Source organism: Protopterus annectens, chromosome 13.part0 (genome assembly GCF_019279795.1).
Source record: "Protopterus annectens isolate FY-2018-M chromosome 13.part0, PAN1.0, whole genome shotgun sequence".
Taxonomy (NCBI): Eukaryota; Metazoa; Chordata; order Ceratodontiformes; family Protopteridae; genus Protopterus; species Protopterus annectens.
Window position 1 is genome coordinate 514,955,757 of NC_056747.1, and position 16,330 is coordinate 514,972,086.

Sequence of the window (16,330 nt, forward strand, 5' to 3'; positions counted from 1 at the left end):
GGCTTAACTTTTTTAGAATTCTGTTTCTTCCCTTTAACTTGCTTTAGCAAAAACAGCTTTTACCATCGCTATTAAACCCAACAATTCAAAGGGCATCTATTACAGCCTGGCAGTATACTTGGTTTCAACAGTCCACAATTTTTCTCCTTTTTCACTGCTGGCTCCAGCTCGACTTTCAAAGAGCTCTAAGTGCCAAGCCAGATCTTTGGCTTGGCTCTTCTTCAAAACAGCAATGATCTTTATGATATACAGCTAAACATTCTCATTCAGAATTACTTTTTTTTTGGGAGGTGGGTCCTTTTACAGAAGAAAGGGGCTAAACTGTTAAGCAATTCTGGCTGAATGGGGTTTGACTGGCAAGCCAGTACTCAGGATTAAGGAAATTAGTGAAAGGCATCTAGGATGAAGAGGATATACTATATTAATGTTATGTGCATAAATCTAGCTTTTTTAGCAGTACGGGTCTTTATTCAGTAGAGGCAAATTAGGGAAAACAAATGGCTGTGATAAACTTGTCCTTTAGTAAGTCCCTTGATATAAAATATTAGAGAGCAAGTTATGGAAATACTGGAATAAGAATAGGACTTAAACTGGTTAGGTACAGAGGGAACTGACTAATGGAATAAAAGCATTAGATGAGAAACTACGCAGCAAAAAACTGGCGATCAGTAAATTACTTAACAACTTGGTATGTTTACTCAGTTACCAAATATGATTGTTTTATTTTGGATATGATGATTGGTCCTTTTGGGAAATCTGCAATTTGATAAATGTGAAGCAGTTTAGCAGTAGAACTTGATTTGCTGAGGACACACCAACTGAATCAGCCTTCAAAGTTTGTAACAACTAGCATGGAGGGCAGGTGGACAAAAGTAAAAAAAAAAAAAAAAAAAAAAAAAACCCATTGAAGTGTACTAAACTTTACAGAGAGCGTGTGAGAGTTAAATACAGGACACAATGTAACAGCAGCTACAGAATGTTGAATGATCATTAGCCATAAAAATCAATTACTTGCTAAATCATGAGCAGACTGATTACGCAGTGATTTGGGTGCAGGGGAAGACTAATATGGAGGGACAGTAATGTTAGGGCAGTGTCTATTCACTTTTGTCTGACAAACTGGGGAGGGATGTGTCTCAGAGATGTTACCACCAAGATCCTCAAGTGGAGACTAGAGGACATAACTGATGCTAATCTGGTTCCAAGTGGGGTAGTCTTTTGCAAGTTTATGTCACTTATGGAAGTGACAGCCCTGCATCACACCCACTACGCACTCGCATTCCATACTACCTGGCATGTGTGGGAAGAACAGCATAGGGAGCTAAAGTAAAAAATCTCTCAGACAACTTCATGGATGACAACCTCACCATTATTACACTCTGCCTGAATGGGGTTTGACTGGTAACTGTACAGTGAATGGAGGCCACTGATGGTTAAATGTAGAGATTTCCAAAAAGTGAATAAAGAGTGGATATGGTGAAACAGAATACAACATTAAGTTGCATAGCAACAAAAGGTAGGTATCACTTTTTTTCTTACAGTACATAAAACTGATAAGGCAATATATGGAATATTGCATACTATTTTAAACTCCTTAGGAAAACAGTGATCACACTTGTGAAGTGTGCAGAGGAAGATAATTGGAGAGCTCTGGGGACCTGTGCACATAAGTGTCTGAGGTTGTGTGAATGTGATCCATAGCACTATGACAGGAAAGAAGTGTCTTTATATGCTAAACAGTTCTAATGTAAAAATATTATGCATCACAATACATATAAAAAATTCAGCAACAGCTAAAGTTCCAGAAAGAGTGCTGCATGACTTGCACAAAAAGTTTTTCTAAACAGATGGCAACTTCAAGACGCAAGTTAAATGCAACAACTGAGACAGAATACATCACTACATTCCTACACTTGCCAAGCTGTACGAATCACATAGGTGGTAATTCTGCAATACATCTTGTTCCTGACTTGAGCAAAATGGCTTAAGAATATCAGATCTGGGCATGCTCAGTTACTATGGAATCACTTACATAAACTAAGTGCAAGCACCATACTTGATCCAACATTAATCATCGGATATCTAAATCTGTCAAGGTTATAGAGATAACAGCTAAATCACATCATACGCATACTAAAATATAACATTTAGTGTACTGTGCTTTGAAAAATACATATTTGAATGCTGTCCCCCTTATGTATATAAAAAAAATCAATTTAAGGATATGTCTAGTCTGTTCACTTTATTATTAATATGCTTTTGTTTCTTCTTTATTGATTGTAATGCATCTATGACCCATCTAATAGAATTTTTAAATGTAGCTTTTTCCTGGGTCATGGCTGAAAGGGTTCTGAGGACCAGTTCAGTTAACTGGCTAAGTGAGTAACTTGCTGATGACTAAGCCATTGTATTCCACTCACCTGCCGTGAAGACTTGAGTAAGGTGGCAATGCGTTTGGCTGAGCGTACTGACCTAGCTTCATCTTTATGCTGCAATAAGACTCTGACATTGGGAACATAACTCCAAGAGCGACCTAGGGCTGGTTTCATGCCTCCACTTCTGTCATGGGTTACATGGTTTGTCACCTACAAACAGTGAAAACAGACAGTTCACTATAAATTAAAGTCATATCAACAAACTCCTACACCAAACAGCAGACTACAGTGCCAGACAGGTTGTGGTAATGACTACAACGTAAGTAACTGGGTACAAGGTGGACTTGCCACCTGAGAAGCTGGCTGGAAGATGTAGGATTGAATGGATATCAGCCATCTCTCCTATCTTAGGAAGAGAAAAGTGGACTTCACACAAAAGGTGTAGTGCTTCTTTTGGGGTAGACAAGAAGGCTATGTAAGCCTGCAAGAAAAAGGCATGTTATATGCCAGCATGGAGTGCAACGAGTTATCATTCGGGCTGGCATCTGCATTAAGTGCAAGCCTACCACGCAGAAGCAGCTTGAAGCAGGCTTAAAAGTTAAAAATTATCACCCGCTACTGATGAACTTTACTTGGAGCTTGACTCTTGCCTCCCATTGATATGGCAATATGTATTCAATGAAGGCCTAATCCACAAGGAAAAAGTGGCCTTCCCCACAAGACAGAAGGGAGTGCTACATCAGGTAGAATAGGGGAACAAAAATGTCAGTATAAGAACTGGGCAGCAGGGTTATACGGTCCAGCTAGTGAGGCAAAAAAAAAAAAAAAGAAGTTATGTACTCAGCATAACGTTCAATCTGAGTTGTTGATTCTCATTTGTCTTCAACTTGAGGAACTCGGATCTAGCCACCGATTTGACTCGGCTGCATACTTCAGCTTCGGATCCAAGCTCCTCCCCTACCCATAATGCCCATCTCCCTTCCCCCCTCAGATCGAGTTTGCTGAAGAAAACAGCAGCATCCCAATATAAATGAATATGCCCATAACAAACTGGCATAACTACAAAAACATTAACAAGGCAAAAAACAAGCCAAAGGAGGTGGAGCTATGACTTTTCCATCTGGTCTACTAAGCAGGCCCACAAAGGCAGGGGGAAGGAGGGAGGGATGGTTGAAGACAAATGAGAACCAACAACTCATATGGAACGTTATGGTGAGAAAATAACTTCTTTATCTGATGTTGTTCTCATTTGATCTTCAACCTGAGGGACAGAGTCCCCAGCTACCTATAAACCCTGGGAGGTCCTCATGGAAGGATGTTCCAGAGCACAGCTGAACCAAAGGATGCTCTGCCCCTAGAAAAAAGATCCAATTTATAATGGGAGATAAATGTGTTCGGAGATACCCAGGTAGCTGCAGAGCAGACATCATCTGAGACCCTGGACCAAAAAACGGCAAAAGTCGCAACAGATCTGGTGGAATGCGCCCTGACATGCCCTGGAGGAGATAGCCTTTTGGCTCGATAGGCCAAGGAGATGCATTCAGAAATCCAATGAACAACAGTAACTTTAGACACTGGCTTACCAAGGAACGGTATAGAAAGGGATACAAAGAGTTGATCAGACTTCCAAACAGATTTCGTTCTATGCAAATAAAAGCGCAGTTGCCTGTGAACATCGAGCAAGTGCAACTTGTACTCTCTCCCTTATTCTGGAAATTTGGAATGACAACTGGCAAATTGATGACCTGGTTAATATTTGACTCTGATGCCACCTTCAGTAGAACAGATGGATTAGTCCGGAGTGACACCTATCTTTAAGGAATACCATATACGTGGGTTTGATATACAAGACTTGGATCTCAAAAACCCTCTTGGCTGAGGTAATCGCAACTAAAAAAGCAGTCTTCCATGACAAACTTCAAGTCAACTGTGGCCACCAGTTCAAAAGGAGGAGAAACCAGGGCCTGCAACACCAAAGTGAGATCCAAAATAGGCATGGGGTCCATAACCGGAGGCATGAGAAGGAAGGTACCTTTCAAAAAGGTCTTACAAAGTTTGTAAGAAACCAAGGAACCTGAATTCTCACCTATGTGAAAGTTTGAAATTGCTGCCAATTGTACCTTAACTGTAGAGAAGGTAACACCATGATTAAAAATATCCGCCAAAAACTCCAAAATGGCCAGAACTGGCACAGTGAAAGGATCTAGGTCATGCTGAAAGGCCCAGATTGAGAAACGCTTCCATTTACTTGAATAAACCTTCCTTGTAGAAAATTTGTGAGCCTCTACCAAGATCTTCTTGACAGGAAAAGACAGCCTGGGAGTCCTCACCATCATGGGAACTGGAGCAGCCAAGCTGTAAGCTTCAGGCTGACTAAGTCTGGGTAAGGGATCCCAGAGGAATGTGTGATCAGATCCAAAACCAGATCTAGTGTCCAAGGTAGGCACACTGCATGAGACCACAGAGAAGGGAACCAAACTTGACGAGGCCAGAAAGGGGCAATGAGGATCACCAAGTTCCCCAGCCATCGAGCTTTCTAAATGAACCTAGATATTAGAGGAAGTGGAGGGTAAGCATACATTAGACCAGAAGGTCAAGAATAAGAAGTTATGTACTTACCATAACGTTCCATGTTAGTTGTCTTCTTCTCGCCTTCTTTCTTGCTGGATGGGTTCGGAGCCAAACCTCGGCTCCGACTCGGCCGAATACTAAAGCTCGAAAGCTATTTTTACCGGCTCGAGGCTATCCTATGTCCCATAATGCTAGGCGAAATATACCCAGATCTCGTTTGATAGCTAACACTATGGACAGACATGTCCCACCACTAGAAAAGATAAAACTATGTAGAACTATAAACCTTACAGCCTGTCTTTCACCAGGGCTACCAAAGGGGAACAAGAGCTCTAGTTGAAGGGATAATCCTGGTGACAATGAAAGTCTCACCCAATACTCTAGGTCTTTCCAGGCTAGGGGGATGGAGGGACGAAGAAAAGGCGAGAAGAAGACAACTAACATGGAACGTTATGGTAAGTACATAACTTCTTAATGTTAAGTTGTCAATCTCGCCTTCTTTCTTGCTGGATGGGACCGCATCCCTAGCACCTTAGTCCTGGGTGGCTGAATGGAACAGACTCTTGAGTACAGTGGAACCAAAATCAGCCCTACTTCTGGAGGCAATATCCAGTTTGTAATGAGAGATGAAGGTATGAGGAGAGGCCCATGTGGCCGCTGCACAAATAGAATCCATAGGTAATCTCGCTTGAAAAGCAACTGAGGAAGCTAATGCTCTAGTTGAATGAGCTCTAGGCTTGGTAGGGAGCTCCTTATGCCTCAATTGATAGGTTAAAGAGATGAGAGGTCAACCATCTGGACAAGGTCACTTTAGAAACTGGAAGGCCCTGCTTCCCTTCGGCGTAAGATAAGAAGAGCTGCTCTGATTTTCTCGTTAGCTTGGTTCTATCCAGATAGAAATGTAGTTGCCTATGAACATCCAAACAATGTAATCTCCTCTCAGCTCTATCAGTGTAATTTGGAAAGAAAACTGGGAGATCAATGGTCTGATTGAGATTTTTTTCCGAGAGTACCTTAGGTAAGAAGGATGGATTTGTCCTAAGAGCCACTCTATCTTTGTGAAAAACAAGATAAGGGGGGCGCACAGATAATGCTTGTAGTTCCGAAACCCTTCCGGCTGAGGTAATAGCTACCAAGAAAAGTGTTTTCCACAAGGGCAGTTTTAACGAGCAGGAGGCAGCAGGCTCAAAAGGAGGCAGAATTAATGAGGACAGTACCAAATTTAGATCCCACGGTGGAGGAGGGTCTTTGACTGGGGGCCTAAGTAATAGGGTACCCTTCAGAAAGGCTTTGCAGAGCTTGTGGGACATAATACTAGACTCTGACAAGCCAACATGGAAATTTGCAATAGCCGCCAATTGGACTTTGATAGTGGCTGAAGAAGAACCTTTTTGAAAGAGTTCCGCCAAGAAATCTAGAACTGTTTGGACAGGAGCAGTAAAGGGATCAACTTGGTTCCCTTTTGCCCAAATAGAGAAACGTTTCCATTTACTTGCGTACGTCCTTCTGGTGTCAGACTTGTGAGAGGCAAGGATAATCTGACGTACTGACGGAGAAATTAAGGGAAGTCTGGCTAGGGTTGGAAGTGGAGCAACCAAGCTGTGAGGTTGAGAGATGAAAGGGATTGGTGCAGCCTGCCCGATTGATGGGTCAGAAGGTCTGGCACAGGGTTCAGATGCCAGGGCTGCTCCAGTAGATGACGTTGTAGGAAAGGAAACCAGACTTGTCGGGGCCAATAAGGGGCAATGAGGATCATCCTGGATCTCAAGGCAGTTGCTTTCTAGACTGAGTGATTAAGGGAAAGGGGGGAAAAGCATAAAGGAGACCCCTGGGCCAATCGTGTACTAGAGCGTCTCTGGGAGGGAGGCCCGGAAGAGGGAAGAGGGTGAAGAAGTCTTGACACTTGCTGTTTTGAGGGGTTGTGAAAAGGTCGCAGCAAGGCTGACCCCACCTTCTGAAGATTTGGTCTACTACTAGTTGGTTGAGAGACCACTCGTAGGGCATGAGAATGTCCCTGCTCAGCCTGTCTGCTATGACATTGGACTTCCCGGGAATGTGTTTTGCTACAAGAAACCGTTGAGAAGAGATCGCCCATTGCCAGAGTCTGAGCGCTTCCCGACAAAGAGGGTAGGACCTGGTTCCGCCCTGTTTGTTGATGTACCATACTACGGACATATTGTCTGTCTGTATTGCAATCGTCCCCATGGGAAGAGAGTTCAGGAGAGCCTGCAACGCCAATAGCACCGCTCTCATCTCCAGGACATTGATGTGCAAGTGGTACTCGAAGGGTTGCCATGTGCCCTGGACTGTCCTGCCCTGAAAATGCCCCCCCCCCCCCCGATCAGGGAGGTGTCCGTTGTCGCGGTGGCAACCGGAGGGGGGAGAACAACCGGTCTGCCTTGAAGCACCTGAGGTGAGACCATCCACCACGATAGGTGTCGTTTGCAAGACTGAGTCATGAGAAAATTGTGTGACATGGGAAGCTGCTGAAAGGACCATTGGGAAAAAAGCATCCACTGTAGAATCCGCATATGAAAACGAGCTAGGGGGAGCAAGGTGATTGTTGCAGCCATCAGACCAAGCGTTTTCAGTACAAACCTGGCTTGGACCCTGTCCTCCTGTAGCAGGACTTGAACATGACTGCGAATGTCGTATACTCTTTGCGTAGGTAGTTTTGCTGACAACTCTACCGTGTTTAACACGGCGCCTATGAAGGTAATATGCTGACAAGGCAGATTTTTCGTAATTTATAGAGATGCCTAGCGCTTTGCAGGTTTGTACAGTGTAATCCCTGGCTTGAAGTAGCTGGTGCCTGGTGGTGGCAGTAAGGAGCCAGTCGTCCAAATATGGAAACGCCTGGAATCCTCGACGTCTCAGGTGAGCCGCGACCACTGCCATGCATTTGGTAAACACCCTGGGGGCTGTGGTGAGGCCAACGGGCAGGGCTCTAAATTGGTAGTGACTGGCTCCCAGCCGGAAGCGGAGAAACCTCCTGTAGCGCCTGTTCATTTTGATATGATAGTACGCATCCTGAAGGTCTATAGAGCACATCCAACTGTCCTGATCCAGAAAGGGAAGAATGGACTGTAGCGTAACCATCCGGAATTTTGTTCTTTGAACCGATTTGTTCAGTCTTCCGAGATCCAAAATAGGTCTCCAGTCCCCTGTCTTTTTTGTTACCAAAAAGAATTTGGAGTAGATTCCGGATCCTTGTTGGTCTGCCGGGACTGGCTGGATGGCTCTTTTTAAAAGCAGCTTTGAAATTTCTAGTGCTGCTTGGTCTCTCAGACCGGGTGGAACGTCTGGAAGAGGACCTTTTGGTTGATGTGGGGTGTGGATAAAGGGGATTTTGTAGCCCTCGGATATGATCGACTGTACCCATCTGTCCTGCGTAAGAGAGCACCAGGCTTCTGGGTACAGCGAAAGTCTTCCCCCGACTGCCTCCGAAGGTGGACAGTCAGGCAGCTCCTCAGGGGTGCTGGAAGGGTTTGTCAGAGAACGATTCTCTGCTACCCTGATTCTGCGGACCCCCCCTGCCCCTAGGGCGGCGTCTGTTGTTGTTCCCTCCTCTGCCTCTGGAGGGAAGCTCACCACGTGCGTCCGGCAGAACTCCTTGAGGTTTGCGGAACCACATTTTCCTGCCCTTTTGACCCTTAGGATACGGTCTAGAAGGGGCGGAAAAACGGACTCCCATGGCAGAGAGAGTTTTGCCTTCTTGTTCGCACCTGGTTAAGGTATCTTTCACTTGAGGTCCAAAAAGAGTAGAACCATCAAAGGGGGTGTTAGTAAATGACGCCTTGAAGGCATGTCTCCTTAGTGCAAAACCCGTACCTGCGGCTCTACTCACTCCATCGGCTGCATAAGAGATGAGCCGCATGGAAGAGTTAACAATAGAGTTCAGGGTCCCTAGCTGTGAGTTGATCTTTTCCTGAGACCCCACAGCTGTTGGGTCCTGCAATGTTTCACCCAGTTCCTTGAGAAGGTCCCTCTGAAGTCGGGTGAAATGGCATAAATAGTTCAGCAACCACATAGCAAAGGTCGCTGAGGAAAACATCCGCTTGCCATACCTATCCATAGTCCTAGATTCCTTATTAGGAGGATGGACAGGTACTGAAGGGTCAGCCAACTCCTTCTTAGTGGCTGCCGCCACCACCATGGCATCCACGGGGACACCCTTGGAGAGAAACTGCTTATCTGTGGGAGCAGTAATAAATTTAGTGGGCCTCTGGAGAGTTGGTTCTATAATATCCAGAGCAGTCCACGCCTTCCGAGCCACCACCTCCATAAGTGGGTCGAAAGGCAGGGACACCCAGGAGGTGGAAGGGCGAGAACCGAAGGCATCCAGGTACACCGACTCGTCCTCGGATGGGTTAAGGCCAGACCAGTTCCCCCTCTGTTTGAGGATCTCTAAGATGTCAGAAAAGGAGACATCCTCAAAGGGGGACCTTGGGGACCCTTCTGAATCATCCAGGTCGGTGTCAGATGTCACTGACTCAGGAGAGTCAACATGTTCCCTCTTACATGTCCTCATCCGAGGGGGCTACCCCGCAGGGTCAGGGGAGGCCTCAGAAGAGGAAGAAAGGCCCAATGGTGCAGCCTGGAGCGTCGGTTCTCCTCGCTTAGGGTCGGGAGGGTAGGCAGGGGCCGAAGCAGGCACCGTAGAGGGAGGGGCCGAGGAGGCTGACCGTGGTGCCGGTATTGGAGCCAGCACGCTCCTCATCACCTCAAAGGCGCCCCTGTCAGGCAGGGAAGAAGGACCCAACTCCAAGGAAATGAGAGCTCCCCCCGGCACCGAGAGGGACGGCTCCGAGGCCGATGTCGGGGCCGAACTCACCTGCGCCGAGGCCCCGAGAGGGAGAGCGGGGTCGGACAAGGGTCCGATGCCACTCGCCCCCTCAGAGCCGACGAGGGAGTCTCGGCACCCGGATCCCTCCAAGGACGGAGCCAAAGACGGGATCGAAGCCGACGAAGGAACTGACAAAAGGGGGATCGGTTCCGACGTCCCTACAGTACTCACCTCGACAACCTCCGGCTCCGAACTCAGCAGAGTAGTCGGAGGAGGAACTTGAGCAGGTGTAGGGGTAAGCCCCTGTCTGTTGAGACGGGCTATGTAGTAACTGGGCCAGTGCCTGCGACTTCAAAAGCCGGCTGACTACCCTCTCGAGGTCATGGTCCGAAAGCTTGGAAGACCTAGAGGAATGAGATCTATGGCTCCGCTCTGACAAGAGTGGAGACTTCGGAGCCGATCTAACCGACTCGAGAGATGGAGACCTGGAGCGCTTTCTGCTCGGGGATGGCTCCGACACTAAAATCGGAACCGACTGAGGTCTAGATGCCTCAGTTCCGGCCGGAACCGACAAGGCAGCAAGAGCACCGCTCGGCGCCGGCTCCGAACATGGAGCCGACGATTTGACGGGCTTTGAAGGTTTCCCAGTCATGGTCTTAGCCGGGGAACCTTCAGAAAAACACGCCAAAAGCCAGCACCGATAGTTCCAAATCCCAATCTTTATTGAAAGTTAACTAGTGCAACATAAGCACTATAATAACAGCTCGATCCTCATACTAGTTTCGGAAAAGACCTTCTTCAGTGAGGAAGCCGGGGAACCCTCAGGCTTTAACAAGCCTCTAAAAATGAGTTTGTTTCTGCGCTCCTGCAGGACTCTAGGGCTAAAAGCATGGCAGATGGAACAAGAGTCTTGCAGGTGCAGAGGGCCCAAACAATACACACAAGAAGTGTGACCGTCTGTCAGAGACATCTTCTGACAGCACGAGTCACACTTCTTGAAACCCGATACCTTAGTATCCTTAGACATACTAATGTAAAAAATACACAATACACTAATATATATAACAATTACAATAAGCAGAAAAGAGGGGGAACTACCTCTAAACAGAGGGACAGAATTCCACACACACACAGAACAACTAAGGGAAAACTGTACTACTAAGGGGGAGGGTCAGAGGCCCAACCACCTTAAGGGTGGAGAAAAAGGGAGATTAGCCACTAAAAAGGGGGGGGGAAGACTAGTCACTAACTTCACTAATACTAAAGGGACAAAAGAGGGAAAAAAATCTGACTAAAAAACTATCTCAAAAGTTATTAATAGCTTACGACCTGGAGCCAGTGAAAACGCAACTTCGTAGCTGAAGCGGCAAACGAGATCTGGGTATATTTTGCCTAGCATTATGGGACATAGGATAGCCTCGAGCCGGTAAAAATAGCTCTCGAGCTTTAGTATTCGGCCGAGTCGGAGCCGAGGTTCGGCTCCGAACCCATCCAGCAAGAATGAAAGCGAGATTTACAACTTAACATTGAACTACAGCATATCTGTGGAGCTCCCCTGGAGGGGGGTTCAAAGCAAAATACTCATTGCACTTGGCAGTGGAAAGACAGGCGAAGAGATTGCCGCAAGGCTGACCCCACTTTAGAAAAATCTGTTCCGCTACTGAAGGATTCAGAGATCACTCGTAAGGCATCAGAATAGACCTGCTCAGCCTGTCCGCTAGAATGTTGGACCTCCCCAGAATGTGCACTGCCACCAGAAAACAGCCGCTGGAGATCGCCCACTCCCACAATCTCATGGCTTCGTGACAAAGGGGATAAGATCTGGTCCCCCCTGTTTGTTAATGTATCAGACTATGGACATATTGTCTGTCGGTATGGCAACAGTCCCCGGAGGAAGATAGGCACATAGCACTTGCAACACCAGAGGCACCGCCATCATCTCCAGGACCATGATATACAGATTGGTCTCCAGAGAAGACCACGTGCCTTGGACCGTCTCTCCCATGCAATGCCCCCCACCCCCAACCCGAGCAGGGAGGTGTCCATGGTGGGGAGGGAAGAACAAACGGACGACCCTGAAGGTGGTCCGTAGATTGAAGCCACCAAAGAAGGGAGTCCTTGCAAGCATGTGACAATCGAACAGGATGTGACAAGGGAAGGTCTAGCAACGACCACTGAATGGCTAAGGTCCATTGAAGAAACCTCATATGAAGGTGTGCTGTCAGAATGAGAGTGATCGTGGCCACCATTGACCCTAATGCCCGAAGAACTGACTCTGCTGGGGGAAGATTGGCTTGGAAGAAGCAACTCACATGATGTCGGAGCGAAAGAAGTCTGTCCGGAGGCAGAAACACCTTGCCCTGGGTAGCGTCTACGCGGGCTCCTATGAAGTCGAGAAACTGCACTAGTGCCAACTGAGATTTGTTGAGGTTTATGGTTATGCCCAGGTGTTGGGCAGTCTGGAGAAGATTCCTGGCTTGGATTAGTCGATGCCTGGAATGAGCGGAAAGGAGCCAATTATCCTGGTAGGGGAAGACCTGAAACCCCTACAGCCGCAGGTGACCCGCCACTACCACCATCACTTTGGTGAACGTTTAGGGGACGGTGCTGAGCCCAAAGGGTAGTGCTCTGAAATGAAAATGACTGGCTCACAGCTGGAAGTGGAGGAATCGTTGAGATAGCCAGTTCATCTTGATAGGATAGTCCGCATCTTGACGGTCCACTGAGCATATCCAGTCGTTTATCTGCAGGAAGGGCAGAATGGATTGAAGAGTGACCATCCAGAATTTTGTCTTGGCAACCGACAGGCTCAAGGTTGAAAGGTCCAGAATGGGTCTTAATTCCCCCATTTTTTTTGTACCAAAAAGAACCTGGAATAAATGCTTAATCTGGACTGGTTTGGGGGGAACGGGCTGGATGACTCATTTTTTGAGTAGCCTGGAAACCTCTATGGCTGCCTGCATGGGTGGAATATCCGGTAGGTGTTTGGGAGAGATCGGGGACTGAAGAAAGGGGACTGAGTATCCTCTGGATATTATTTGCAGAATCCAACAATCATTTGTTATAGATTCCCAGGCTGTTGGGTGTAGAGATACATGTCCCCTGACTGACTCCACAGACGAGTAGTCGGGCAACCCCTTCAGGGCTGCAGTGAGGGTCTGTCCGAGAATGGATCCCGAGACCCTTGGTTCCTTGGCCTCCTCTGCCACAGGGGCGGCGTCTGTCATATCCCCCTCTGCCTCTGTGGTAAGGTGAATCTTCAGCATCCTGGAAAGAGCTCTGAGATTTCTGGAACCACATCATCTTTACCCCACATTGATTCCTAGAGAAGGATCATTGCTGGGTGGAGAAGCGGATCCCGATGGCAGACAAAGTCTTCCTGTCCTTCTTGCTCTGGACCAAGGTATCTCAAACTGTTTTACCAGACAGGGTGAAACCTTCAACGGGAGCATTCATAAATGACACCTTGAAGGGCTCCGAGAAAGCACAAAACTGGAGCCAGATGTGATGCCTGATGGCTGCACCTGTCCTGGCTGCCCTAGAGGCACCTTCCATAGCATGTGATAGGAGCCTCATGGAAGTATTCGATATCGATCTAAGGGTGGCCATATGGAAAAAGAACACCTTCCTCTCCTCTGCCGACATGGACCCTGGGGCAGACTCAGCGACCTCTTTGACCAGATCCCTCTGTAGTCTGATGACATGTGCCAAGTAGTTCAGTGCACACAAGGTGAATGTGGCTGCGGCATAAGTCGGCTTCTCGAAACGGTCCATGGCCAGAGACTCCCTCTCCTGTGCAAGCTCTTTTTTGGCTGCCGCCATAACCACCATGGCATCAACCAAGGATCCCTTTGACCAATGCTGCTTATCTGATGGGGTGGTGAGTACTTAGTCCAGGCGCTTGGGGATAGGCTCAACCATATGCGGTTCCTTCCATGCCTTAGATGAAATCAGATCCACAGGGGGATCCACGGGAGGGGACACCCAGGATGTAGAGGGGCCTGTGACAAACTCCTCCAGGAAGACAGACTCATCCGGGTTGGGTTTCTGGGTAGACCACCCATCATGTTGACGCAGGATTTCCATGGAGACATTCTCTGGGAGTGATCGGGGGAAACCCTACTCTTCCTCCAAGTCGGTAACTTCTGTGAGGGACTCCGGCGGGGAGTCCAAGTGCCTCTTCTTGCACATGTGCTTCCTGGGAGGACTCGGAAGCCTCGTGGAGTTCCCCGGGTGGAACCTCCTGGGGCAAAGTGGCAACAGGCTGTTCCTGAGGGGACAGGATGACAGACTCCAACCCAGCAACAGAGGGAGCCAGGATGGACTCAGAGGATGATAGTGTTAAGGATCTTTAAGGGGCCGAGAGGACCCTCTCCACCACATCGAAAGCAGAAGGCAAACGGATCTCTTAAGCCAGGATTACCAGGGCCGGTTCCGCTGCCCCCTGCACCAAGGGAGGAGCTGAACCTTCTGGCACAGAAACTCTGAAGGCCTTGAAGTAGACACTATCCCCAAGAGCCAGTCAGCTCTGAACATGTCGGGGCTGATCCACTCGGGGCAAAGGTCTGCATCGAGGTACCTGGAACCATCGGTGCCAACCCCTCGACACCAGGGAACCTTGGACCCAGTGACTCCGAAACCAGAGGTCGGATCAGAGAAGGAATAAATTGGTAAGAAGGACTACTATATGCCTCTGGCCACGGAGGGGGACAGAGCAGGCAGGACTCCCAAATGAATCTGGGCTCGGATGGATTTCCGCATCATCTTGTCCACCTCGACTTCTGACAGACTCAGAGAGGACCAAATGGAAGAGGCCACAGATCCGGGCCTGGAGTGGCGCCGGGGAGAGGCTGAGAAGGGAGACTGAGCCAGAGTGACCTCCGGCTCTGGCGAGAAGCGAGGCGACTGGAGCCAAGGTGAACTTGGGCTCGGATCCGAGTGAGATTTGGCCGGGGCGCAGTCCGGGGACAGCTTTCTAGGCCAATCCCACTCCTTATGGCGGTGTTTCTCTCCGTCCCTGGCCTTCTTGGTGGGAGGTTGAGTCCCAGAGGCCAGGGCAGAGAAAGATGAAGTGGAGACCTCAGAAGAAGGAGGGTGAAGGAGGCCTTTAGGCCTTTTAGAGTGAGCTTATTCCTCCTGTTGATCAATATGTGGGAGTTGAAGCCCACGCAGATTGAGCAGGTGGTGTCCAGGTGTGGAACACCCAGGCATACTATACACAGAGTGTGGCCATCTGAAGGGGGTAGTTTATGGCCATACTCTGCATGTTTCTTAAAGCCCGGCTTGGGGGCCTCAGCCATGGCTCTAGGAAAAAGGTCAGACAAGTGGAGTACCTCAGGGTTCAGTCCTGGGGCCGCTCTTGTTTGGCATCTACTTCTCTGAAGTACAGGTCAACACTAAGGGACTCTGGCTAACAAAGTTTGCAGATGACTGCAAACTGGGAGCCATTATTGAATCCCCAAATGATGTGGATACTCTACAAAAGGGTCTTACAGAAACAGATGCTTGGTGCCAGAGCCATGGGCTCAAGCTCAATGCCAAGAAATGTATTGTTATCCCCTTTGGGAAAAAACATGTATCCATGAATTACCATATAGGTGGCAGTACACTAAACACAGAAAGTGTGATAAGAGACTTAGGGACACAGGTGGACAGTGGTCTCACCTTCGATAACCACATCGCCACAACAGTCAGGAAATCCTTCTATGTGGCACACCTCATCACGAAGGGCTTTTCATCCAGAAAAAAGGAGGTCATTGTCCCACTGTACTCATCCCTCATTAGACCCATTATAGAATACAACGCCCCATTTGGTATGTACCTCTCAAGACATCTGCAACAACTGGAAAGGCCTCAGAAATACCTCACTAAAAGAATCACAGGCCTAAAGCAGATGCCCTACGCTGACCGCCTTAAAAAACTCCAGCTATACTCTGTCGCATATCGTTAACTCAGAGGCGATCTCTGCTTAACATACACCCAGAGCTGTTGGACATGCTATACTTAAAGAAATCCCAATCCCTCAGAGCTACACGCTCCAGGGATCTAAACCTTGTCATCACAATAAACAAAACATGCTGGAGGGATAGGTTCCTGACCCAGAGACTCCCCAGACTCTGGAATAGATTGCCCATACATGTCAAGCAGAGTGCCTCTTTGGACCTCTTCAAGAGGAACCTTGACGATTGGATGGGAGAAAGGAAATTCACCCCAGGGATCACGTCAGTCGCCCTGCTAGACAGGGGTCCAGGAAAGTAAATAATGTGGGAAGAAATAGCCAGGGAATTGTTATGGCTAGGCTTGTACAGGCCCTAGGGCTGATAGCCTAGTACCAACCTATGAACCTATGAACACACACTCACAGATAAGAGGGATAACGAGAGCAAGGGTGGTTTTGTACAGAACCGACACCTGAGCTCAAAAAGAAAAAGTAGGGTGAAAGGATAGTGTGAGAGAGAGATGAAAGAAGCAAAAAACTTTCACTCACCCACTGGGGAAACTTGGAGCTGAAGGATCACACTGCTGTTTGAAAGCGCGGCAAACGAGATCTGAGGGCAGGACGGAGACGGGCATTATGGGTAGGGGGAGCTTGGATCCG

At 48.0% G+C, this 16,330-nt stretch overlaps 1 protein-coding gene across 2 annotated transcripts in view; it reads right to left on the reverse strand.

The window, feature by feature from the left end:
• The window catches only part of RAD51D (RAD51 paralog D), a 332,412-nt gene that overhangs the window by 34,392 nt on the left and 281,690 nt on the right, over positions 1-16,330 (reverse strand). The window contains exon 9 of one of the 2 annotated variants that reach the window (XM_044054142.1): positions 2,421-2,585. The exons of the other annotated variant lie outside the window; for it this stretch is intronic. Coding sequence (XP_043910077.1) covers positions 2,421-2,585 — 165 coding nt within the window. The remainder of the gene's footprint in view (positions 1-2,420; positions 2,586-16,330) is intronic. 2 annotated transcript variants of the gene reach the window in all.